The sequence below is a fragment of the Pan troglodytes genome, chromosome 8 (assembly GCF_028858775.2).
Source record: "Pan troglodytes isolate AG18354 chromosome 8, NHGRI_mPanTro3-v2.0_pri, whole genome shotgun sequence".
Lineage (NCBI taxonomy): Eukaryota > Metazoa > Chordata > Mammalia > Primates > Hominidae > Pan > Pan troglodytes.
Genome location: NC_072406.2, coordinates 71494604 through 71521371, shown reverse-complemented (window position 1 = coordinate 71521371; position 26768 = coordinate 71494604). Strand labels below are relative to the sequence as shown.

Below are 26768 nucleotides of genomic sequence, written 5' to 3'. Positions count from 1 at the left end.
GAAGTAGAATAGATGCTAGATATAAAAAATTAAAAGATATTGAAGCCATTGGGGGGTGGTCAATGCCCTCATGTAGTTCATGTTGTCCTGGGAGTGGGGATACAACAAGAAATAAACAACTCAATAAAAAGAAATCATTAAAAATGTTGATAAGTACTATGCAGGATATTTGACAGGTGATATGATAGAAAATATGGGTATAGTTTCTACTTTAGATAAAGTGATTAGGAAGGCCAAGAGGTGACATTTAAAGAAGAATCAGCAGGCCAAAGAGAGCAGCAGAAAACATTCTCAACAGATGGAATTGCAGGTATGAAGGCCGTGATGAAAGGAAGAGCTTGTTGTGCACTTTGAATTCTCAGGTTTGAGGGTTGGAGAACAGGATGGCATGAGATCAAGTCAGAAAGACAGATTAGAACCCATCACACAGAACCTTTAAAGCTGTGGGAAGTATTGGGAAGTTGTTGAATGGTTGAGAGCAGAAAAGTGACATGACATGATTACATTTAACAGATCCGTCTGATTGCTAAGTGGAGGATACATCACAGGGGAAAAGAATGAAAAGGGGAGATGGAATGGGTGGCTTGGATTAGCATGGTGGCCTTGGAGAGGGAAAGAAGTGGATACATTCAAAGTATATTTTGAAGGTAGAATCAAAAGGACATGTTGAAGCATTAGATGGGAGGAAATTAAGGCAAAAAAAAAAAGATCCGGGATGGTGATGGGTCCATTTACTGATACAGAGAAAACTAGAGGAGCACACTGGGGTTGTAGATAAAAACATAAACGGTCAGTTTGGGATATATTACATTTAGTATCTTTCAGGAATAGGGTGACCAATCGTCCCAGTTTGCCCAAGACTTTTTTGCTTTTAGCACTGAAAATCCCATGTCCTGGGAAATGCCTCAGTCCTGGGCAAACTGGGATGGTTGGTCATCCTACTGAGGCATGTAAGTCAAATAGACACATGCAAATGAGAGTCGGAAGATCAGAGAAAAATCTCCTCATGCGTGGAAGTCACCCTGTATAAATGCCAATCATTTCTATTATTTTTAATGAAGTATCTATTATTTTGTTTAATAAGTGTCAGAAGCCCCCTCAAATATACCTATAATGTAGCTCTTCAGTAGGCTAAAGTTAGGCCCTTTAAACAGAGAGCATCTGTAATAGAAAATGTAAATACATAAAGCTGAGTATTGGTCTTGAGAAAGCTTAATATAGTAAACCATGTAGTAGCTAGTCAGCCACTACACTCAGTGTGAGTCCAGAGGCTACAACGTAACCAAAGAGAAAACTTTGTATTCCCATAGCAGCTAGTGTTATTTCTAACTCCTCAATGAGCTCAATAGCATTTCAGATCATCTCATTAGGTCCCGTTTCTTTAAACTCGAAGAGACATATGACTTTCATCTGGGGTCCTTGCCTTACTGCTGAAAATGCATTAAATATTAAAATTTCAAGATAAAGAATGACGTCTTTTCTAGAGAGACTTTATTGTGACTCTTTCTGTAATTTCTGCATTTGGTATTTAGTCACAGCCCATACTAAGGCTGATAAATCCTATAGCATTGCCTTGTTGCTTCAGATACTGTCAATGAGTAATTTTCTTCCTGTTTTATCTATGGATGATTTTTGGAGATAATCACTTCTGGGTTACAGGGCATGGCTGTACACTGGAAATGAATTAATCATCCCCTGAGCTGAACTGTAGTGCCTATTTATGTCTTTTATGTCCTTTTCTTTTGGAAATACTGAATTGGTGCTGACACATATATCAATATTGACCTTTCTAAGGACTGTAAGTGGGGTCAGGTGCACAGCTCAAATTACCAAGGGGATGAGTAATGGCAGTTACTTCTTCTGGCCTCTCATCAACTGTAGCATCTTTGAGGATGAAATCAGATTTTTAGAAAGTATACATTTTATCTGGAAAAAATCAATAAAAAATTAATAACTTATTAGCAGGTTGTTGTTGGTCGGAAAGACAGTAGACTTAGAGATAAAGGGCATGAAAAGGAAGATCCCATCAAACTTTCTGCTTTCCTATTTATCCTTCTTTTTTTTAAAGAAATTATTGAATAGATAATACTTTCTCACATATTTCAAAAAGAAAATATATAACAGAAAATGGTAAAAAGACTCCTTCCAAAACCAACTGCCATCTCCAGCTCTGAGGTCTCCCACCCCAAGCAGGTAACTATTGTCATTAATGTCTTATGTGTCTTTTTTGGAGTTTCTATGTAGAGCATATACAAGAAATTATCAATATACATTCCTTTTTATTTTAATTTTTTTAGAGACAGGGTGTCACTTTATCATTCAGGCTGGAGTGCAGTGGCGCAATCATAGCTCACTGCAGCCATGAACTCCTGGGCTCAAGCAATCTCCCCACCTCGGCCTCTCAAGTAGCTGGGACTACAGGTGTTCACCACCATGCCTGGTTGAGTATTTTAATTTTTTGTAGAGGTGAGCTCTCACTTTTGCCCAGGCTGGTCTAGAATTCTTGGCCTTAAGGCACGCTCCCACCTCAGCCTCCCAAAGTGCTGGGATTACAGGAGTGAGCCACCATACCTGGCCCCAGTATATATTCTTAACTTGCCTCTGTTAGAGAAAAGGGAGCAGTCTATACAATTATGCATCCTTTTTACTTTGTATATTCTGGATAGCTTTTTATATCAAGACATAGAGAGCTTATCATTCTCTTTTATTTTTAAAAAATTATTATTCAATAGCACTGTGGCATTCTTTTTCATTAATGGATAGCATTGACATTAACATCAAGTCAACTAGTTTGAAAGCTCAAATAACATTTGATGTGCGTGTTATTAATCCAGAAACATTTACTTATAAAATGTATTAAAAGTGATCCTCATTCTGCATATTAGGAAACTGAGGTTCAAATATTACATATTTGTAATGTTAAAAACAGTTTATAAGTTTTGAAGCTGGTTATCTGAACTCATGTCTTCTGGTTTCAAGACAAATATTAATCTTCAATTCCCGGCTTGAACATCTAAATTGACCAAAACATTCTCTTTAGCAATTGCTTTCTATGATAATATCCAGTACTGACTTTCCATCTTGTTTGATTGTTTAATTTAAACGGTCAGACTTGCCTGCATATAGTGTCTCCCTCAATAAGGGGATGGGGATACTTAGACAGGAAAATCTTGGCAGGACTTCAGTCCCTAAAGCTAAGAAGCATGTTTTCTATTGCTCACTGACCAGAGAAGAGAATGTCAGTTTTACTTCTCTCCTTAAGAGACATCTCATTTATGGGGATAATTGGAATGATTTCATTTATAAATTTCTGTGGCTTACTGTGGAAGAATACATGGCACCACTCCCATGCGGGAAAGGAAAACAAGGTGGTAGAAGTGCTGAAGCTATGGCAGCTTTTTCCTAAACAACTTTCTGACCAGGACCCAGAAAGAAACTAATTTGGGCTGACCCCTCAGTAGCAGTTATGTCTCTTGGAAAGCCAGTTTATTTCCAGACCTTGATGATTCAAATCACCTACTTGATAGGGGGCCAGGAATTTTCATATGGCAAAGTTGCCAAGCTATAAACAAATCATATCAAATTGTATCCTATATATGGTCCTCTCTTGCTCAACCTCCTCTTAGTTATACCCCTGATACTATAAAAATGGAGAAACTGGAAGAATAATCATCTTTTAAAGTTTATCTCCTTTTATTTATCTTTATGACAATCCATTCATAGCTCTCTTTGGCTGTTTTAGGTTATTCAACGTGTAACCGAAAACATAAAGGAAACCTTGTTTCCTTCATTCATAAAACAAAAATGAAAAAATAGATATATCTTGCATACTACAGCCAGCAGCAACTATAGAATTAGGGAGGAAGGAGGATGTACTTCAGAAAGAGAGAGCCATTGAATTCAGAGGAGAAAATTATCTGATTCTTAGCAGACAGTGGCTGAAGAATAACAGGAAAGTCTAATGTATTTCTGCCCCCTTAGATTTGGGGTATCCTGCAGAGCTTACCTTGATTCAGTTTTCTTTATGAAGGTCACTTTGCAGGCCTATAGCTTTTCTGTGAGTAGAAAACAGCTCCTGGCACATAATCCCACTACTAACCTTCCTCAGGCAATCTGCTTTCCTGTCCTCTATCTGGGGATGAGCACTTGTAGACTTAGAGGTTTCACAGTGTTTTGTACTTACTATGCATGAGGGTATGGAACCCTCACGTTTCCTCAGGGATTGCTTTGATAATAATCTTAAGAGGAAGACAACGGAATCAAAGTGAAAAAGGAGTGCATACATTGTACCTGTTCCCGAATTTTTGTCTGGCATCTGTGGAAGATAGTTTTCTATAATGGCATTCATCATTCTAATATGTGTTTTGGTCACTTTTTCCTTTTAGAATTAAATTTAGCTTTTCTAGAATCTGGGGAATATATTCAAATCACAAAAATCAAATTGCAATGGAGAGATACCAATAATAGTTAGATGCATCATTGTCTGAAATACTTTCTATGAATTGTAAGTCCCAGTAAGATATTACATTTAAAAAACACTATTTCAATGTTTTCTGAACTTAGACTGAGATTTTTTCTGCTGTCATCTATTAAAATCCCATGGAATAGATTTTGATAGGAACTTGTTGGGTTTTTTTTTCATGGAAAGATGTATTATGAATAAGAAAGTGTTTAAAGAATGATTGGGTTAGAAAATGAAAAGATCTTGAGGTTATTTAAACAATACTTAACAGGCTTCTACAGAGGGAGGTGAGACTTAGGTCACAGCGTATGGAACTTAAAAGAAGATTGCTAAAAATTAGAGTCCTTTTTGCATATAAACCTGTGTTGTTAGCTTAGTAGTAGGGATGGGGATGTATTGGGTACTGTGAGAATTTAAAGAAGGATGTGATATGATCTCTCTCCTCAAGAATCCTTTATTTGGGCAGACAATACTGAAACAAAGAAAACAGTTAAGGCCCAGATAATGAGATAAGAAGTTGAGAGGAAAGGTAGATCAATATGGGCCAGAATGGTTTGCAATTGGGATGGGAGTTGGGAGCATGAGGATAACTGGGAAGTGTAACACATGTTTGAGACATTTTCTTTTCTTTCAAGGGAGACAGATCTGGATGGCAGATGTATCTGGCATGCTTGGGTGTGTGTACTTTGATAAAAGATGCCTGGGTGATTATTCCATGAGTTATTTCTACTATTCCCTTCCCACTACTTGCCAAGTGTATATCACTGGACTAGAGTAAAAGGGAGGTTATGTGTACTAGACATGCAGAAAATTAATGCAGAATACAAAGCAGGAAAAAACCAATGCAAGCAGAGGAGTTCGGTCACTTTGGATAAATAGGCAGATACATAGACAGACAAATAGATGGATAGATAGGAAGCTATTTAAACTTTTATGCACAGTGTGATCCATTGAAAATAGTGCTTAGGGATGGGTCTTACAGCAGAGGGGTATAGAATATATTAGTGGATCAAGAGGTTACACATTTTTTAAGGGAAGGATATTGGTAACTCCAACCTCCTTCTTGTATAGGTAGGAAATTGAGGATTCAGAGAAGTTACATGTTTTGTCCAAAATAATTTAGTTTATATCACAGCCTGTCAGTAACCTAGTATATAATACAAGCATGTAGTGATGAAGACCTGTATAAGGTTGGTATTTGTGACTACATATAATCAGGAAAGTCTAGATAAAATACATGTTTCAGAAGAAACATCAATGTCTGGATTGGTTTTTTAAGAATGAAGAAGTAATTAAGGAAGAGGTTCCTTAACACTTACGCATTTCAGACTCCTCCAAAAATCACATTGCTAAACTTGGACGTATCCTTTAAGAAACTTCCAAGAAAAAAACTGGCATGTGCTACATACAGTATCTTATAAATGACTTTCTGGCCAGGCACGGTGGCTCACACCTGTAACTGGGGGCCGAGGCAGGCTGATCACTTGAGGTCAGGAGTTTGAAACCAACCTGGCCAACATGGTGAAACCCTGTATCTACTAAAAATACAAAATAATTAGCCAGGCATGGTGGTGCGTGCTTGTAGTCCTAGCTACTCAGGAGGCTGAGGCAAGAGAATCGCTTGAACCCAGGAGGTGGAGGTTGCAGTGAGCCAAGATCATGCCATTGCACTCCGCCTGGGTGACAGAGTGAGACTCTGTCTCTAAATAAATAAATAAATAAATAAATAAATAAATAAATAAATGACTTTCCTTTTCATGATAACTGCTGCATTATAGTATAATCCTTTACTTTGAGGCTTTTTGTCTGCTAAAAATATTGACGTTTTCATTCTTGTCTGAGAGAGGAATAATAATTAATTTCATGTTTTTCAGGTAACTAAGCAAGATAAGAACCTCATAAAGCCGCTTTATGACCGATACAGAATTATCAAGCAAATCTTGTCAACACCTTCCCTTATTCCAACAATTGTAAGTCAGGATACTTGCATGCTGTTACTTTGTACTGATGTGTAGTTAACATGATGTCACATAGTAGTACAAGAGTTATAAAAGACCCTTCATGGCAGTATATACTGCAAACAAGGCTAGTTGTCATTTCAAAAAGTGAAAATTTGGTCTTCTCTAACCCCATTACTATATTTAACAGTGGCTGATATTAGAACTATTGTAAAATAGGAACATATAGCACTTGTATGTCTAGAGCCAATTTTAACATTTGCTTTCATTATCTTGGGTGAAAAGAAATGATAGATTTCAGTTTGGCATTTTCTAATTTGTAACACAGCTAGACAAAACAGAGTCTTTCTGTTCTGTGTGTTGGTTAATTTTTTCCTTTAATCAGAAAATTAACAATATATTCTTGATATAATGCAACATTTGTTTTTGGTACCATTTGACCATACTGTACAAGATATGAGAAGATTTATTTCAATAGAAAATATAAGTACTGAAATTGAATTAGGCTACTTTTAATAAAGAATGATTTATGGGAATACAGAACTAGAAAAGCATCACAAATCCTACTCCATCAATATCAAAACAGTTACTTGTTCAAGATATCAATATAAAAAGGAATAAATATTAACAAATATAAATTTAAGCATGCTTGAGTACATTTATACTTCCATTTTTTTTGAGACAAATTATACTTCCACATTTTTAAAGACATTAAGTGAATAATAATTCATAGTCTTTGGAATTTTCCCTTTATGGAAGCATAATTTAAAATGTAGTAAGGTTCTTATATTTCTTGCAAGAGAATCTTCTAGTTGTGATAAGAATTATCAGAACAGTTGAGGAGTAACCCCACTTTGCTTTGGCCTTCAAATAGCTCTCCCCTGAACTTGTCAATTTACTGAGTATCCTCTGTATCTGAATGTTGGTCCCCACTGGGACCTGACTTGGGTTATTTCTGGAGGATAAAAGTTGTCTGTAGTCCACCTTATCTTAACTCATATCACAAGTATTAAGCTGGAGCCCAGAAGGTCTGAGTGAAAGGGAGGAACCACTTGGTAGTATAGTCCAGACTGGACCATATCCTAATGATCTGTGCCTTCATTGGCCCAGAAGACACAGATGAACTTGGTGAGTGTTTTAGCCCAGCATGACTGCTGCCTTTTTGCTCATTAACTTCTGTAGGTTTTTAATGAAACTGAGGAAGAGCTCCTCTTGATTTCTTCCATCCCAGTTCTCAGTAGGCACATGGGTCACCTACTGGTTTTCATGGCATTGATTTATAGTTCCCCTTCCTGTTTTTGTTTCCTCAAGAGGCACTGAGCATTACATGACTTTCTTTCTTTAACTCTGCCTGTGATAAGCAGGAGGAAGAGGACTCTGATGAAGACCGTCCACAGGGAAGCCAACAACCTTCTTTGGCAGATCCAGCATCTCACCTTCCTGTTGGTGACCACCTCACCTACTCTAATGAGACTGAGCCTGTTAGGGCCCTTTTACCAGATGAAAAGAAAGAAGTAAAACCACCAGCTCTCTCCATGTCTAATTTACATGAGGCTACCATGTGAGTATGAATCCTAAGTGTGGAGTCTCCTCTTAACTCCTTCTGGTCTGATACCAGTATATGAAGTAGAGCTGGCCTTTGAAAATGCTGGACTCAAAGGGGTGGGTCAACAGTTCTCAGGGCCTTTATCCTAGTCTCTTACATTTAGATGAGATAGTTTTTCCACTAGAAATCCACTTGGTAGTAAGCAAATGACTTGCCCTTTGTCTCTTAAATAGCCCTTCAGATATAAGCCATTTGGATCTTCATTAATATTATCATTACCATTATTATTATCATTATTCAGTAGCTGGCATTCCTCATGATAATTTGGCCTTCTTTGGTTTGTATCTTACAGCCCAGATTATGAGATTTAATTTAATTTAATTTAAGTTGACAGAAGTGTCTGTCAGAGAAAGCAAGTAGAAAATCATTTTTTTGGTGGTGGTTCTAAAGCAGTTATTCCTAACTTTTCAAGGGGTGTTGGACTTTTTTGAAACCAATAGAATCGTTTTAAGAAAATGCCCATGTATAATTTCAAGTTCACAGAATCTCTGAAACCATACATGAGTTTGGGTATGCTTCTGTATATACCAGATTCCTGCTCTAGAGTATATGACTTTTCTCTCATCTTGGTAGAATGAAGTGAGTAGAGTTTGCAATGTAACTATCGCTTTCTTCTGGGTCTTATTTTCATTCACAAGGGTTTTGCTATTCTCCCAATATTCCCACACTTATTTCTCTAGATTAAGAATAGAATTTTCTTTAAAAGCTGTTCCTCTGTATCTCTTATGTTCAGTCTATCACCAAATGCTGATGAGTATTCCATCAAAATATCCCTTCCCTCATCCACCTATATTGCTGTTACCCTTTCCAGTTCCTTCAGTGGATTCAATCCATTTCCTTGCCTCTTGTCTGTCCTTTCCCCTATCCTGTGATATTTTTTCCATCAGGTAATTTTCCCTGCTTATGTGCTTGCCTATGGTCAGGCTCTATGTGTGTCATATTTACTCAAAAGATACTCTTATGATGGGAACACTTTTCAATCATAGATGCTTTTTTGGCTGAACAAATAAATCTGCTCATGATGATCTCTCAATTATGCCAGTGCCCAGTAATGACAAATATTTTACCTTATATAGGCCTGTACTTCTTGACCATCTCCGAGAAACTAGGGCTGACAAGAAGAGACTGCGGAAAGCCTTAAGAGAATTTGAAGAACAGTTTTTTAAACAAACAGGAAGGTATGTGTCGGCAGAGAGATTTTTAAAGCTAATACTTCCTAGAGAATTGCTGTTAAAAATGAGCTGCAATTTTTTGCAGGAACGGTGACTTTTTACAAAATGTATATAATTTCCACACTGGCTTAGACTCAGGATTTGTCCAATGCAACATTCTAATAGTGCCAGTATTAGGGATGTTTCATGGGACATGGTAGCTGTCAGGTATGACATCAATCTGTAAAAATAAAGGATAAACTCTAAAAATCTTTAACTTTGCACAATAAATCTCATCATAAATAAATGAATTTATTTAAACCTTTAAAAAAATCTGTTGTTTTTTTAGCCCACATAACTGCTTTGTTGTTGGTTTCTTAGTTCCACAAGTTACTCCCTAATTTATTAAATAATAATTCCTTATTTGCTTTAAATGTCTTCCTTAAAAGTCAGGATCTGTCCCTAATTATTTTATTTCAAGACTTGATCAAAAATTCATAGTCATTCTTTCTACTTCTTAAATGGTTAGCTGTATCATCTGTCCTCTATTTTTCTGTGTCAACCCAAGTCTCATTATACACTCTATTAGTTTCCTCCAATTTTTGGTGTATCATCAACAAAATTACATATATAATCAAGAGATAAGGTTATTGATCTAATTTGGAAGAGAGATAAATTGCTTAGCTATCTTGAACCTCAGTTCCCACTTTATGAGCTGAAATGGTTGCACTCCTGGGATACTTTGGGAAGCTACAGCTGTCATGTGGGATATCAATCTTTACAAAAATAAATAAATGAAGAGTGTAACTTTCCCAAAGCCACAAGTTATTAAGTAGATGAAATGAGATTAAACTCATTATTCAACTCATAAACTCATCATTAAACTCATCAGTGCTACATGGGCTCCTCTGTATTCCTCTCCATTTAGGTATTGTATTTGACTTTTCAGTTCAGCAGGTTGAGGGTTGTCCTGATGGAAAGGGACTATTTTCCAAAAGCACCTTGAAACTCTCATGCGTGGTCTACTTACCTCTTAGTCCCTGGCAGGTTTTCCATTTTAGCCTACCAGGGATATTCTTTAGGACTGGACCTATTGAGTGAAAAGCTTTTTGCATTCAGCCAATACAGATGTAACAACTTATTTTCTACTTAGAATCTTCCTTTCAAGTTGATTGCTACAAGTCCAACTTACCTTTTTGGTGATGTTAAGTAATCTAGTGAGAAATGTTATGTGGCTCATAAATTTAGAATATAAAGCATTTGTTATTTTTTTCCTTTTCCATACTTTTTTCTTTTATAAAATGTTCATGTAACTTTCCTTGTAAAATATTCCTTGGAGTAGTAACTTTGTCTGTCTGGACTGTCTGCTCCTATTATACTTTGGGTAAATATGTGACTTGCACTATAAAGTTCCTGATCTCTGCCTCTTTTGGATTAAAGGTATTCTATGGGAATTTTTCATTCAGGGAAATATTTGTGGAGATGTTACCACATATTCTAAATCTAAACAGTCATTACATATGAGAAATGACACTTTAAGATGTGCATACACTCTTTTCATAAATTTGAGTTCCCTGAATAAATTTATATTTTTTAGCAATTTGAACTCAGGAGTCTATCGTAAGGGGTTTGAGAACTTCCCAGTGTCCTACTAGTCCTGCCTACTGGATCTGCAGTGTCACTTGCTATGCTTTTTGTCATACATACAGGGAAGTTAGTTATGTTCTATGTATAGTGTTCCACCGCACCTATGCGTCTTAAACCCACTTCAGATAAGTCTGTATTTGGCTATGAAGTTTTATGCCCCCTTGTGATGATATATTTCAACTAAATGCACAAGTGATGATCTTTTACAACTAAAATCAAACAGTTGAATGGCTAGGAAATATGGACCTTAATTTTGTTTATCTAAGACATTTTATTGGGAAGGCCTAAGCATCCATAAGTTAAAATAACCATGCAAATGGATTACTAAAATGTTTAAGGCACTATAAATGTTCTTGGTAATATTTGCCATACAAGAGGCATGAGAATCATGCAGATATTACATTATTATTAATAATTATGAGCCTGGAAGTGTGCTAAGCACTTTAGTATGTTTTATATAATGGAGAAACTCCTTCAGGAAAGACTTGGCAAAACTTTTCATTCTTGTCAAAGCACTCTTTTTTTTTTTTTTTTTTTTTTTTTTTTTGAGACAGAGTCTCACTCTGTCACCTGGGCTGGAGTGCAGTGACGCGATCTCGGCTCACTGCAAGCTCCGCCTCCTGGGTTCACGCCATTCTCCTGCCTCAGCCTCCCAAGTAGCTGGGACTACAGGCGCCCGCCACCACGTGTGGCTAATTTTTTATATTTTTAGTAGAGACAGGGTTTCACCATGTTAGCCAGGATGGTCTCAATCTCCTGACCTTGTGATCCGCCCGCCTCGGCCTCTCAAAGTGCTGGGATTACAGGCGTGAGCCACTGTGCCCGGCCTCAAAGCACTCTTATTAGCCAAAATGGAATATGCAAAACTACGGAAAATTACATAATTGATTATTAATGTTTCTCTGTAATAATTAGACAATTTCTTTACTTAGATCTATTTATACAAATTAAGGTGGTATTCAGACATCCAGCCATGATAAGTTTGACTCATAACACAGAATGGAGGCAAAGATATATGTTATATAATTTAGACAACAGTTAAGAAGAATGCTGTCTATGGATTTGTATACTGTTCTGAGTTCTGTACTAGAAATTGCAGGGCAATAAATAGTGTTGAAATACAAGTAGATACTATATTCTTAATTTGTATAGATTAGCTTGTTTTTTATTTGGTAAGAGATAGAAATATCTCTTTATCACTACTGGGAAAAATAGAAGGGAGCTAAAGATAAAACATTAAATATATGCTATTTACCTGGTTTCAGCCATACTAACATTAGAGAATACTTGTGGTTATATTCAGTTGTAATTGTGGTGACTATATCTGTGTCCTCTACCCCTTGAATTTCAAAGTCATGGGTGGAAATGTTTTCAAAACGATTGGCTATCTTATTAACCAAGAAAACAAGAGCCTTCTGAGACCCTGTCGCAATTTTTCCCTTTAGAAAACGTTTCCTGACAACATATTTTTGTGGTAAGGCAAATGGTTTTAACTCCTGATATTACCAAGTTATTCTTCCAAGTAAACAGCAAGAGTATGCTGCATATGTATAAAAATCTATGCATTGTTACATGTCTAGCCTTAGTAGAATTAGTGTACAGAAGAGAACCACCACAATTTAGACTCTTGTAAATTACTTCAATCAAGGAACAGCTCAGTGGTTCTACTATATATTAGCAGAGATAGGTATTATAATTACAAGAAAATCTGGAAACGTTTCAAGTTTGTAAGACAGACCCTAAATGCTTTTCTTGTTACCATAAGTTTATGTTATTTTTATAATGAAATTTCTGTAGTATTTTCAGGTTAATATTTTTAACAACTGTATTAGGGCTGATCATTTTGTACAGCTGTAGGGGTGTGGCAAATAATGGAAGAATGACTGGACAAAGAATGCCTTGAAAGTTCTGTTTCTTGTTTGTTTGCTTCTCCTTAGATCTTTTCACTGACCCCTTTGTTTTAAGTCTAAGCACTAGACCACATATTTGCAAAACACTTATGACATTCAAGTTTTCAAAGGTTACTATTATTTAGAAACTTAGTAACACATGGAAGAAGGAGTGAATGAAGGTGAAAGGGAAGGAAAAGAAGACATGATGCAAAAACCAAGTGGAGGCTGTTACAGTATACTTTCTCATGTATGAATTATAAAAGAATATTTAAATAATGACTTGATTCATTGTGAACTAACAAATGTATTTTTGTTTTGCAGAAGTCCACAAAAGGAAGATAGGATACCAATGGCAGATGAGTATTATGAATATAAGCACATAAAAGCCAAACTGAGACTATTAGAGGTCCTCATCAGCAAGCAAGATGTGGCCAAAACTATTTGAGGTTCAGGAAATGTTATGATCACTTTCACCCATGATATAAAGTAAAGTTTATTTTCCTCTGCCATCCTTGCTAAGTAGTTTTGACACAATGAAAATGGAAGCACTTTAGTGGTAGTATTAGCTGTTTTTAAGAAGGAATAGCAAGTTTAATTATATACAAGGAGAAGGGATTTAAACGGGGGGAAGAATACAACAGGTAGCCATATAATTGGGAAAAAATTCAGTGTCCTCCATGCCAAGCAGAAAACTCATAGTCAATACAAATATTTTAAAAAACGTCTAATATTTTATCAAATCTAAATAACATAGCTAGGACACTTGTTAGGGAAAGTTTATTTAGTATCCAAAGACTGGTTTATGTTGATGTATGGAAAAGAGCATGATTTTAAAAAATCAATCATAGGAGGAAAAGAAATTCGCTTTTCAAGTAGGAAGGAATACAGCTAGCAAGAAAGTAATTTATTTGAAACTTCTAATGGATTTTTGAGTGATAAAACATTTACTACCTTGTCCTTTAAGTCTGCTAGGCTCTCAGTACCCTAAAATAAACTAGACTGTGTTGCTATTTTTTTTATTTCTCTATAAAAATAACACATTATTTTATCCGTTATTTGAAATTTTACATTTCTGGTTACCAAAGTTCATTCTGATAGCATGTACTTTGTGAATTATTATCTTTGTCTATAACTGACAGATGTTTATATTAAAATAAAATATTGTATTAAAAATTTAAAATAGGTATTTTGGATAGATATGTGTCTGTAGTATATAATCTAATGTGTCCATAGTATTATTGCTAATCTTTTGGTTTACTATAAGATGATATAACTATTTTTTCATTGGGAATATACATTTTTCTTAATGTTCCAACATCTATACTTTGTAAAGTCAAAACATTTCCCATGAGCTGTAGTTATTCGTCCTTCTGTACAAAATGAAAAGTTTGGAAATTGTTTGCCCTGATACCTTGAAAAAGAAGCCAGAATATTTATTTGCTTCATCAACTTCAGTGTATATCATTTTGTATTATTTTATACGAAAACATGTTTATTATTTTCATTTTTGTAAAAGGAAGTAAAAGGTCAACATTTTCTCTCATGTACCAACCTTGTTTGTATTTCTATTTTCTGTAATGTTTAAGTATGATGTTGAAGAAATTCACATTCTCTTATAGTTTGGATGGGAAGACTATTGACTATTTCAGAAACAGACTTATTTCAGAGGCTTATTGTTTTCTCTGTATTTACCTATTTTATAACTTTTATGAATCAGAATAATGTCCTTCATAAATTTGTTTAATTGAAGTCATCTAATTCTAACAGGACAGATACACAACTATTTGAGGTTTACAAATCACATCTTTGATAAGGGAAATGGTTTCGTGACATGTACACAGTTGCTATTAAAATGTAACTCTATATATTCTATATGATTGTAAATATTTTATACAACAATACAAATAAAATATTTTTCTATTATATTTATTATGTTGAAACACAGTAGTTGTTTCCTGTTAGCTAATATAAATAACATAAATAACACTGTCAAACAAGAAGTTGGAAGTGCTGACAATTCTAGGCTTCAAGATTTAACTCATGCTGCAATTACACCCTTTCATGCGGTTTGGAGTTATCCCAATATTTGTTCAGTAGATTAAAATGAATGCATATTTAAACACCATTTATAAGCCATTATTGTGTACTTTGCTAAAGCAGTCTATATAACTGTTTTGTTATGTTTGGCATAAAGGAAACATAAAAACATTGCAGCATCTAGGCAATAAAGTGTCAAAAGGAGAACTTAGGGTATTTCATCATTGAAAGTAGTGGGAGGGGTAGGGAATAGGAAAACACTAAAATGGCTCTGAATGAAATTTGGAAAGTGGTAGTTGTTTGTTTTGGTGACAGTGGCATGTGCATGCTTCAGTGGAAAACATCTGGTGATGAAAATGGACAACAGAGGACCAATGCTCCTAAGGGAGGAAAAGGGGCTGAGTAAGAATAAGAAAAGTGGGCATTAACGTCCAACACTGATATTACAGGTTTTGCAGCTGGGATCTTTCTTTGCATTTGCAGTAGACAAACTCATGAGCTGATGACCAGTGATTTCTGCCACGGTGCCCAGAGAAAGATCCACAGGGTCAGTGTAAATGACTTCTAAAATGACATCCTGGGCATGGTGGTAAACCAGCACCCCATCTTCTTCTGTACAGGTCAAAAATTTATTATCCTTAGAATTTAGTTGAGGAAGGCGCTGCTTACAAAATTCATCTCCTGGTGATCCCACAGGAGCAATAACAAGAATCACATAATGATAAGCAGTGTACATACAGTAGAAGTCCCCAAAGTATAAGTTAGTATTGGGGTTAAAAAGTTTTTCTGCGGCAATCTCAAACCTGTATCTTCCATAAGGTGAATCCTGGGGTGGCTTTCCAGTATTGAATTCAGTGCTGCAGCTGAAGAAGATGCCTTCTAATTTTCCACTGATAGGAGAGCCATGGCTACCACTGTTATCCTTGACAGATGGCTGCATAGCATTCCCATGATGTTCTCTGCAAGAGACAACAAGTGGTCACTGCTTAATACAATAGTGGTAAACCCACTGATTTATATATTTGAATGGCCTAAAAGTCAAACATCTACTGTTAAAGGCCTGAATACCTCTCTTACTATCAGAATAAGGGGACAACATCTTTTGACATATTACCTATAGATGGCTGTATTCTAGCTTTGACCTTAAGGTAAGGATGAGCTGCTACAAGCCTTGGAGACTTTGTATTAAATTAACATAATAATGTAAATTTCCTGGCCAGAAAAATCAAACTGGAATTAGAAACCTTACAGGTAAAATCACACATACATTAAGTGCCAACTGGGTTTCAGAAGTGGCTTTCTGAAGAGAAAACTGAACTAAAGGTATTGGTTAGTTAAATATATTGAATGTTTCTTTAAAGCATGATAGATTTAGTCATAAAATGAGTGCTGTCCATTTATACTGGCACAAAAGCGTTGTGTTTTGTTTTGGCTTTTTTTTTTTTTTTTTTTTTTTGAGACAGAGTCTCACTCTGTTGCCAGGCTGGAGAGCAGTGGCACGATCTTGGCTCACTGCAACCTCTGCCTCCCAGGTTCAAACAATTCTCCTGCCTCAGCCTTCAGAGTAGCTGGGACTACAGGCATGTGCCACCATGCCCAGCTAATTTTTGTACTTTTACTACAGACGGGGTTTCACCACGTTGGCCAGGATGGTTTGATCTCTTGACCTTGTGATCCGCCCACCTCGGCCTCCCAAAGTGCTGGGATTACAGGCATGAGCCACCACGCTCAGCCCTTGTTTTGGCTTTTTAACCCAAGGACAGTAATCAGGTTATTTCTCTGACATTTTGCTTAAAACAGTGCTAGTTATTCCCACTTTACCTCACCCCCAAATCCATTCATTCTCCACCACAGTCCTCCACTGTGACCTGGGACTCTAGCATTCAGTTCCTTATCCCTTGGCCACTTCCATTTCAGTTCTACCAATGTGAGGCACCAGCATATATAGAGTAGGAGGAGGTAAAGCTTTGGGTATGTCTTCCTGTATTTCCTCCACGCTTCAGGGCATTGTGGTTCTGGCAGGGCTGCATTCTTCATAACTATGTATCTCTGACTACTGCTGCTGCTGGATGAATTCCTAGTCCCTTTCATTCCCATGAAGAGTAAAACTTTTCAAGTCTTGCTAGTGCTAGTTCTTGGTTCCCTTAGCATCCCCTATTTGTTACCGTAACCCTGACTACACCTCTATGAAGGGGTAGTTTTGTTAAATTCTCTCCAGAATTCCCCAAGTGTGCCGCCTTCTTTTTTTTGTTGTTTGTTTTTTTTGCTGGGTCCCTGACCAGCATGACTTGGGAAGCAAAGTTCAAGCTACTACTCAAGTAAGGGAAAGTTCCCCCAGTCAACATGCTTCTTGAAGAGTTTATGGGTCAGTGAAATGCCTGGATCTGCCTCTGAATTTAGCAGCAATGGGTCTCGAATTCTACCACCTGAAAACCACCTAGGGAGCTTATTAAAAATGCAAATTCAAGGAAAGACCAAAAAATTGTCACAGTTAAGAGAATGAGGAAACACAATAAATAAATGTGTGATATCCTGGATGTGACCCTATACTTTTACTTGTACTGTTCTTTTTTCTTTCTGATGTTCCAAGTTTCCTTCTTTTATTATTTCCTTCCTTCCTGTTTCAGAAACTTCCTTTAGGATAGATATGCTGTTGACAAATCCCCTTAGTTTTCCTTCATCTGAGCATATCTTAATTCCCTTTTATTATTGAAGGATATTTTCACCGGATATAGGATTCTCAGTTGACAGTGCTCATTCAGCATTTGAAAATATTGTGTCACTTTCTTTTGCTAGGTAATTTCTGATGCTGATGTCATTCAAATTGTTTTATTTTTCCTTATACATAAGGTGTCTTGTATCTCACCACTTTCAATGTTTTTTTTTTTTTCTTTGGCCTGCAGTTTTCAGTTTGTAATATATCTTGGCATGGATTTCTTTGGGTTTATCCCATTTAGGGTTTTCTCAGCTTGAATCTGTATGTTTATGTTGTTTGGCAAATTTGGGAACATTTCGGCTATTAATTCTATGAATACTTTTTCAGCCCCACCCTCTTTCTCTTTTCCTTCTTGACTTTAACAACATGAATATTAGATCTGCTATAGTCTCACATGTCCATAAGACTGATATATTTTTTTCGGTGAGTTTTATCTCTGTTGTTCAATTTGCGTAATTTCTATTCTATCTTCAAGTTTACTGATTTTTTTTCTCTTTGTCCTCTTGAATCTGCTGTGGAATCCATGGAGTCTATCCAGCTTTTGACTTTACATACTGTGTTTTTATGTTCCAAAATTTTCATTTAATTCTTTGTATCTTCTATTTCTTTGCTGCTTCCGTTGTTATGTGTTTCAAGTGTGTTAGTATGTGCTTCTTGAACCATTTTTAAGGTGGCTGCTTAAATATCTTTGTCAGATAATTCCAAGATCTGCATTATTTTGGTTTTTGTATCTTTGATTATCTTTTCTCATTCAGGTTAAGATTTTCCTGGTTCTTGGTGTGATACCTGAGTTCCATTTGTATCCTGGACATTTTAAGTTTTATGTTTGTTATTATATTCTGGATCATATTTAAATCTAGCATTTTTAGCAGGCCTCCTCCTGACTATCTACCAGTGGGTGAAGAGTATGGGGTAGTCACTTCATTGATGTCAGATGGGGATAAAAGTCCAGGTTTCCTACTCAGTCTCCGGTGACACAGGGTAGGAGGGTCAGTTACTACTTGGAGGAGGTAGGAGTTTAGGCTCCCACTAAGCCTGTGCTAACATACTCTAGGTCAGAGAGAGAAGGGGTGTCTCATTAGTACTTGACATGTGGCTTCACACACTATGAGGGCAAGCCTCATTTTCTTTGGGCAGTGGTGGAAAATCCAGGCTCCCTATTCAGGCTTCTCTGATACCACCCTAGCAGAGGATGGAAGGAGAAAGGTGTCCCCTTACAGATGTGAGAGGATAGAGGTCTAGGTTCCTCACTTAGCCTTGGCTGGTACATGAGGGACTACAGTTTGTTTGTTTTTTTCCTATACTGTTTGCCTGGGGTATGGTGGTTATTGTCTAAAAGGTTTCTGTATTCAAAGTCATCTCAGTCTCTTTCCCAATCCTGTGGGTAAAGGGAACATACTTTCTGGTGTTCTTTATTTCTTTTTTGTCTGTGCTCATTGGCACAGACAAAAGAGATATCTTTGTATCCCATTAACATATTGAAGTGCTCAATAATGACTGTTTCTTGAGTGAAGAGTAAACAATAGATAGATGTGGGCGAAATAAGGAAAAGAGTATCTACCCATCTTGTCCCTGTTCAAAATTTCTCGCCCTTGTTACATTCTCATTAACAAAATCCAAATATCTATGATATGTGTCCTACATGGTTCTATAAGTGCAATTACATGAAATAATAACAGCAACATATATATAAACAGAAAATGTGTACTAGAACCTACACTTTGAGGATATACAATTTGACACCAGAGGTAGAGGAATTCCTACACATGTCTACCAATCTCAGTGAATTCCTGAAACCCTTCAGATATAAAAGGAGTTTTAAGGACAATTAGACTACCTAGTGAATATGAACAAGAGGTAAGAGAGAAAGTGGTGTTTTCATTTGGAGTATGGGAAAGCAATGTTCATTTAGGAATTCATTTCTAGAGGAAGAGGTCAAAATGAGTTGATTTCTTATGGACTGAGTAAGAATTTATCCAGTTTTTCATAATTCAAAATGGATTATAAACTTTGGAAAGTGTATCCAGTAATTGAAAGTTTCCTTTCTATTCAAGCATTCTGAATAACAAGATGATATTTAAAATGGATTTTAATCTAAGGAAATGTGACTTAATTAGAGTTAATGACAAAAAGAAAATCAACATCCATGGAATTTATGTCTGCTACTTTTTAATAAGGCTTCTTAAAAAAGCAATGTTGAAAAATTATACCACTCTGTGGAAAGTATATTTATTTATACGTACTGCACCAAGACATATTTTACATGGATTTTATAACTATCATTATGGAAAACTTAACAAAGGTAAATTTTCTTGTTAGTAAACACAGCTTTCATACTGGTAGCTGGGAGTAAAATCATGCAATATACACAATAATTATCCATTTTCTAGGCACTCTGTCTTTATTTATTTATTTATTTATTCTTGGAAGCATTTTTGAAAACAGATGAAGCAAACTTTAGATTACTAAAGGACCTAAAAACAAAGGTCAGTTCCCATCTAAGGGACAGAGAAAAATCACAGAGAGATACTGCCCTCCAGTGGCCACCTAAAATAGATATTGGCAATGTTCCAGGAATATAAACCTAAAATCAAAGATGTAATTATTTATTCTTTTGATGTATTTCTTACCAAAGACAACAGAAATATGGAGGGTTTTTTTTGTTTTGTTTTCAAATTTTATGCGTAACAAATACAGACAGTCCCTGACTTATGATGGCTTGGCTTACAATTGTTTGACTTTATGATGGTGTGAAAATGATGCACATTCAGTAGAAACTGTACTTTGAATGTTGATCTTTTCAACACTTTTTTTTTTTTATAAAATAGACTTTCTGTTAGATAATTTTGCCCAACTGTAGGCTAACGTAAGTTATCTGAAAATGTTTAAGGAGGCTAGGCTAAGCTATGATGTTTTGTAAGTTAGGTGTATTAAATGAATTTTCAACTTGATATTTTCAACTTACAATGGGTTTAACAGGACATAACCCCATTGCAAGTCAAGGAGCATCTGTATAAAGAAACACCTTCCTTGCTAAGTCTATATGGTCATTGCCAATCCACAACTGACAAGCACAATAATTTATGTTATATCTATCAGTCTGTACTCTCTAAATTAGGTGAATGGTATCTACCAGGAAATATATGGACTCTAGGGTATATACCAATTGAGAAAATGAAGGACTAAACTCTGTATTTATAAGATATTCAAACGAATGGCAGGAATATTTTTTTCACCATCAAAATATATAAAAATACATTCTATTGCTAAGTACTTAATTTGAAGAACACAGATGCCTATGTGTGTTCTTCTCTCTCTGATTCCTGTTGCATTTTCCACAGCTTGAAGCTGATTTAAATCTGGAACCATGGTCTTCAAACAAACAAATACAAAGAACACAACAAAGTTTCCTAAATATTTTTCATACATAGTCCTGTCAACTTAAGAATGCTTTAGAGTCTGAAGTGAAGCTTTAAATATGATAAATTATAGGGAATGCTGTGTAAGAAGTTTTACAACCTATATAGCATTTGCCATTTTAAAAGCCTTAGTGAGACTAAGGCTTTTAGAACACAAAACAGACATCTGGCTATTTATTCTCTTCAAATTTTCTTCTAAAAATATGAAAGTGCTGTAAATATAAAAACTACCTGCAGGATAGAGTTCTTTTAACTTCTCAGGAACTGCTTCCAGGGATAAACATAGGCTATCTTAGAAATTCTAGTAAAATCACTAGAATTTAAAAGTAAACAAAGGAGATTATCCTCATGATAATTAATTCAAGATAACAGCTGATATGTTTTGGCTGTGTCCCCACCCAAATCTCATCTTGAATTGTAACTCCCACAATTCCCACATGTCATGGGAGGAACCCAGTGGGAGTTGATTGAATTATGGGGAGGGGGAAATCTTTCCTGTGCTGTTCTCATGATAGTGAATGAGTCTCATGAGATCTGATGGTTTTAAAAGGGGAGTTTCCGTGCACAAGCTCTCTTTTTGCCTGTTGCTATCCATGTAAGATGTGACTTGCTTCTCCTTGCCTTCCACCATGATTGTGAGGCCTCTCCAGCCATGTGGAACTGTAAGTCCAACAAACTTCTTTCTTTTTTAAATTGCCCAATCTAGGGTACATTTTATCAGCAGCCTGAAAAACACACTAATACAACAGCTAAAAGACTTCTACTTAGGTAGAAGTCTGCAAATCCCACCTGATTCACCATAATATTTCATTAAACAGTCACTCTTTTATACTCTCGTTTTCAATGTCTTAAAAAGACCCATGAAAAGAGGAAAAAATTAGTAGTCAGTATGATGCAGACAGCAGGACGAGTGTGTACCTGAAATGCTCATCGATCTAAATACCACAGGTTTAAGATCCTCTAGTCAAATGGGCAGGAACTGGTATCACAAATGATTATGGAAAGGAATCTAAGTGAAATAGAAAAAAATCCCATGATCTTTTTCTACTTAATTTTTCTGGAAAATAAAATTCCGTATCGTTATTTTGAAAAGAAATCTAGAATTGCTATTCGACAAAACTAGAGTCAAGGGAAACCTGAGCCTAGAATTTGAAACTATATTTAGTAAAACAAATCACTATATATTTTTGAATCTTACCGAACATAGTCAAAATATTCTTTGTGCTGATTACGATAAAAAACAGAAAACTTAAGCATGCGTCCTGCAATCACTTCAGCCTTCTCCAACAATTGTGTTAGATGAACTTTTGAATAGTCTGGAAAAAACCCAAAAAGTCTGTTATTAAAAATATTGCACCAAAAGTACCAACCATATACTTAATAAATTGAAGATTATTAAAATTCACCTCTAGGGAATTCAACTTAATAAATAGGAAATTCCATTTAAAAAAGAAAATATTCATTGTGTGGCACATTTTTCTTCCTACAAAAATATTTTTGTTATGGTTTATGGTTGTTTCTTAGAATACCTTTGCTTGCATTTTTCCATTTTTTGAAATTAGAGATACTGAAACAAAAATTAAGTTAAATAAATTTTCATAACCCAAGTAATATCCATTAGCACCATACTAGCTTTTCTTCAACCAGTTGATAAACTGAATAAAAGAAGCTTATAATCTGCAATCAATAGAAAAGTTGGACAGCAAAAATAATAATGAGTACATAAGACTTGGGTACACAAGATGCTTGAAACTCTAAAGCACCTGTCAAAGTAAATCTGATTTTTTTTAACCCACTTTTTGTTTTGAAAGTTGTTTAAGAATTGCTGTTTAACTCCTACACCAGAAACTAGGGAAACATTTTGGCCTATAAAGATTAGTAAGAATTTCTAAACAGAAGAAACCTAGTTAAATTGCTCATGGCAACATAGTTTGTTTACTCACTGCTTCATTGGCTCAATAAACAGGTACTGAGATTAGAACATATGATGTAAAAGGTACTATGCAAAATTAGATGATCAAGTTAAAAGATAAAAAATACATTATTATTCCTTGCAAAGAACTGACAATCTAAGAGAAGAGATAAATATATGTACAATAATGATTTATTATGGTAAGTATTAGCATTTTAAGATTGGGATAAGCACAGGGTTTTAAACCCTGTCATAGGCTAGAAAAGAAGTAGATTAGCCTGTGGCATTCTATTTTATTTTATTTCCAATACATTGTACAGTGCCTAGCTCACAGTATGGGCTTAATTAGTTTTGAATGAATTCGATGTTCAGATTAAAAGTCAACTTACACAAAATAGCTTTATCAAAACTTAGAGTCAAGGTTATTGACAAAGCTTATGTGAAAAGTCTAAATTATTCTGATAAACAAGAGCTTTGAACAGCTTAAGTTTCTTATAGATTCAGCCTCTGTCTATAATTTTTTATAGGAAACAGTCATCTTGATGAACAGGAGGAAATAAAGTTTCTTTCTAAAAGACAAAAGGAAAGGATGACAGGAGTACTCAGGTAGAGATATGGTATCCCATTAACACTGAAGTGCTCAATAAATGACTGTTTCTTGAATGAACAAGTAAACAATAGATATATGAGTGAGATGAATGGTAATGTTTCCAATCTAATGGAATATTAAGGTTCAGTTCCACATCAAACCTCCCAAAACAATGGCTTTGAGGTACTTTCGAGTGAAGCAAAGACACACATATGTATACAGGACACTAGTTTAGATGCAGATTTTCTTAAGGTCTTCTAGTACTCCAGTGAAAAATCTAGTAACATTTCTGCTAGGGACAGTCACTGAGATCTGCCTCCATTCACCTGAAATAGAGAAGGATTTTCCTAGTTTCTCTCTTTCAGTACTGGTGAAAATGAAAAAGGAAAAAAAAAAAAAAGGAGAAAAAAGCTCTGTCTCTCAAAATGAAGCTAAAAAATTATGCTGAGTATATTTTCAAACTGCATACCTTTTTATTTGCATAGCTTTCATCTTGAAAAAATCAAACTATGGATATAGAAAAAAAATGATTTGAAGCCATTACTCAGATTTTTCTACTGAGAACTTCAGCTTCCTCCAATCAATACAACATTGTTTATTCTGTTACACAATGCTACTGACAACGCAAAAAATGACCAATGTCATATATATCACTTCATAATTACAAAAAAGAAATATTTTTCTATAATTAGCTTTCCCAGAACAATTAAAGCTTTTCTATATTTGTACCTAGTTCTCTTACCTGCGGTGCAGAATTCTATAATTTCGCTCCATTCAGACACAACATAATCACCATCAACTTGTTTTGAGGCAGTCTGCACTGCTACTGTATATTCAGTTCTTGGGCTTAAAAACCAGTGTCCACGGACAGTCATAGGCAAGGGAACAGCTTTTGCCACCAATTTTGTGGGAACATCCTAGGAATGAAATAAGGAAGAGAGAGAGAAAAATGAGGGGAGACAGAGAGGGACGAAGAAGTGAAGAAAGAAGAAAAGGGAGAAGGGAGGAAGGAGGGAAGGGAGAAGGAGGGAAGGAAGAAGGGAAGGAGGGAGGGAAGGAAGGAGGCAAAAGGAGGAAGTTAATTTAGTAGTATAACTTTAATCAACTGTAAACAATGGAGAATAACTTATTAAGTTCCTGACTGACAATAGAATTTTTCTGCTTAAAGATACTTAACAATTATTATATTTAAATCTCTTATTTGCTATATGCAAAAACTAAGGCCCAACTTTATCAAGAGACAAGTTCGAGGTCATACAGCTTGTTAATAACATAAATGTACTTGGATTCCAGTTTTCTTGATTTCTAATATGGTGTTCTTTTCTGTATACTATATGCTCCTCAAAATGCAACATTCTCATACTAAATGACAAAACTTTAAAAAACAGAGACATAAAAGATAAAGTTCAATAGTATTAAAAATATTATATTTGGTTAACTTATACTACCCAATAATTTTACTAAAGCTGCCCATTACTTGATATTTTACAGGTTAAAGGAGAAAACACTAAAAATATGAATTTTTGCTTCACTTTCATTCAAATATAGAGTCTATGTGTCACAGAAAAGTTTACGTATTTCTAAAAAATGCTTAGTAAAGTGATTAATTAAATCTGCTAGTTGAATATTCACTACATTTCAAGGATATGGTATTCCAAGTGGAGAGTGAAGAAAAAGGGTCAAATCTCAAACAATTCATCATTTAATGTTTGAAATTTAAGATTTCAAAGCTATATCAACAAGGCAAATGTCAGCAAAGAGAATATCCATCACTGAAAGCATAATCAGAACTGGAACTCAGAAAAAATAATGACTGCTCAATCTTGCTCCCTCTTTCACACTTATCTGTAGTATGTATGATCCTCACTTATCTTTAGTATGTATAATTGCACATCTAATAAAAGCAATATTTCTAGGTAAGATAAGAAAGTTCCAAAGTATCTACCAAGTTAAAACTTAATATCAATATTAAAAAATAGACCAGATTTTCATCATCAGTGAAAACACTGCAACATAAGAAAGAATGCTTAAAGCAGATAACTGTTAATTTCTCTATAGATACTTCTGGAAAGAGAGATATATCAGAAAAGATATATGATATGTGAATAAATATCAGAGAAGTGTTATATATCTAAAAACATTTAAAAGTTAATAATTTTCATTCTCAAAACTAAAAAGCAAAAGACAAAAAAATTTCATTATCAAAACAAAAAACAAAAGGCAAAAGACAGCAGACTACTTAAAGCAATTTTTAGCCCTAAAGTGTTTTTAAAATACCTTGAAGTTTATAAACTGCATCAGATTCCTTGTTTGGCAGTTATAGAAAAAAAAGTGTGCTTCAGTGGAAAACTATGCATTGCACATAGCACCCTCTTCTGGCTATCTGTCTGTGTTATGGAAGCCATTTTACAATTCTGTAATTTGTGGAAACTAGTAACAATTCAGTTCTTCTTGTCTAAATACATACAAATAAATTATGTTCAGTGGAGGACAACCCTCCTCTTCACCCCTCCCATCAGGACTTCCATACCAGTTTACACCTGTATCTACAAATGAGTCTTTTCTTTGGATTTCCCTTTGAACTGGTTATAACACCTCATCGGTTTCCTCGTTAATAAGTTAAATAAAATCTTTAAGGTAAACTAATTTTTACATCTAGATGATAGTCATGATTTTACCTTTTTTTTGAAAATTATCTTCTAACAAAAAGCATGGCATTTCATTTTCTTACAAAACTTATTAGAATGATAGGGTTTTAGAGTTACATATAATCTTTATTTTTTCCCAAGTCAAATACATCACATAAGCCATTAATAGAATATTATTCATTCTTTTAAAATGTCCTCATACTTAGAAAGTTTTAAGATGCAAATGAGCATGAGTATTTGTTAGATTTTACCTTGTGTTTAAATTTATTGGAGTTCTTGTTCTCTTTCTTGTTGAGGTCAATAAAATAGTGTGTAATGCGATCCTTTGATTTTGAATCCATTTCCCATGAAATCTTGAATGAGTCACACGTTATATTGCTTATTTTGATGTTATGTGGTACAGGAAGTTCTTCCATCTCTGCTATGCCACTGTCTTGTGATTTGTTCCCTGCAAGAAAACAATGCACAGGAAGTTAATTTCCAATTAATGGATTTTCCAATTTATTTCCAATTAATGGATTTATTACCAATAAAAAGTAGAGATGACTTACTCCTTATCATCTTTACTTTTTCCATTTATGTTTCCAATTTGTTTTCACAGAGTGAACACAAAAACACTGACACTCTATCTTTCTAATCTACGACATGTTAGTTTTATATGGTTAGGTTCCCTCTAAAAAACCTCAAGAGCCTATTTTTCTACATGACCAATCAATTTTGCTCTAAAGTAA

The 26768-nt window shown here is 35.2% G+C and overlaps 2 protein-coding genes across 13 annotated transcripts in view; one reads left to right on the top strand and one right to left on the bottom strand.

Moving 5' to 3' along the window:
- FAM13C (family with sequence similarity 13 member C) overlaps window positions 1-14641 on the top strand; it is a 117888-nt gene extending 103247 nt beyond the window's left edge. For 4 of the 8 annotated variants that reach the window (XM_009458484.5, XM_016918349.4, XM_507805.9 and 1 more), the window contains 4 exons: window positions 6337-6432; window positions 7782-7981; window positions 9103-9204; window positions 13038-14641. In XM_009458484.5, coding sequence (XP_009456759.3) covers window positions 6337-6432; window positions 7782-7981; window positions 9103-9204; window positions 13038-13161 — 522 coding nt within the window. In that variant the 3' untranslated portion in view covers window positions 13162-14641. The remainder of the gene's footprint in view (window positions 1-6336; window positions 6433-7781; window positions 7982-9102; window positions 9205-13037) is intronic. The other 4 variants (XM_063781812.1, XM_009458482.5, XM_009458486.4 and 1 more) reach the window with 2 other exon arrangements.
- PHYHIPL (phytanoyl-CoA 2-hydroxylase interacting protein like) overlaps window positions 14627-26768 on the bottom strand; it is a 71412-nt gene continuing 59270 nt past the window's right edge. For all 5 annotated transcript variants that reach the window (XM_016918354.3, XM_001164316.5, XM_016918352.2 and 2 more), the window contains exons 2-5: window positions 26289-26485; window positions 24132-24306; window positions 22087-22204; window positions 14627-15712 (exon numbers count right to left, since the gene is read on the bottom strand). In XM_016918354.3, coding sequence (XP_016773843.1) covers window positions 15178-15712; window positions 22087-22204; window positions 24132-24306; window positions 26289-26453 — 993 coding nt within the window. In that variant the 5' untranslated portion in view covers window positions 26454-26485 and the 3' untranslated portion in view covers window positions 14627-15177. The remainder of the gene's footprint in view (window positions 15713-22086; window positions 22205-24131; window positions 24307-26288; window positions 26486-26768) is intronic.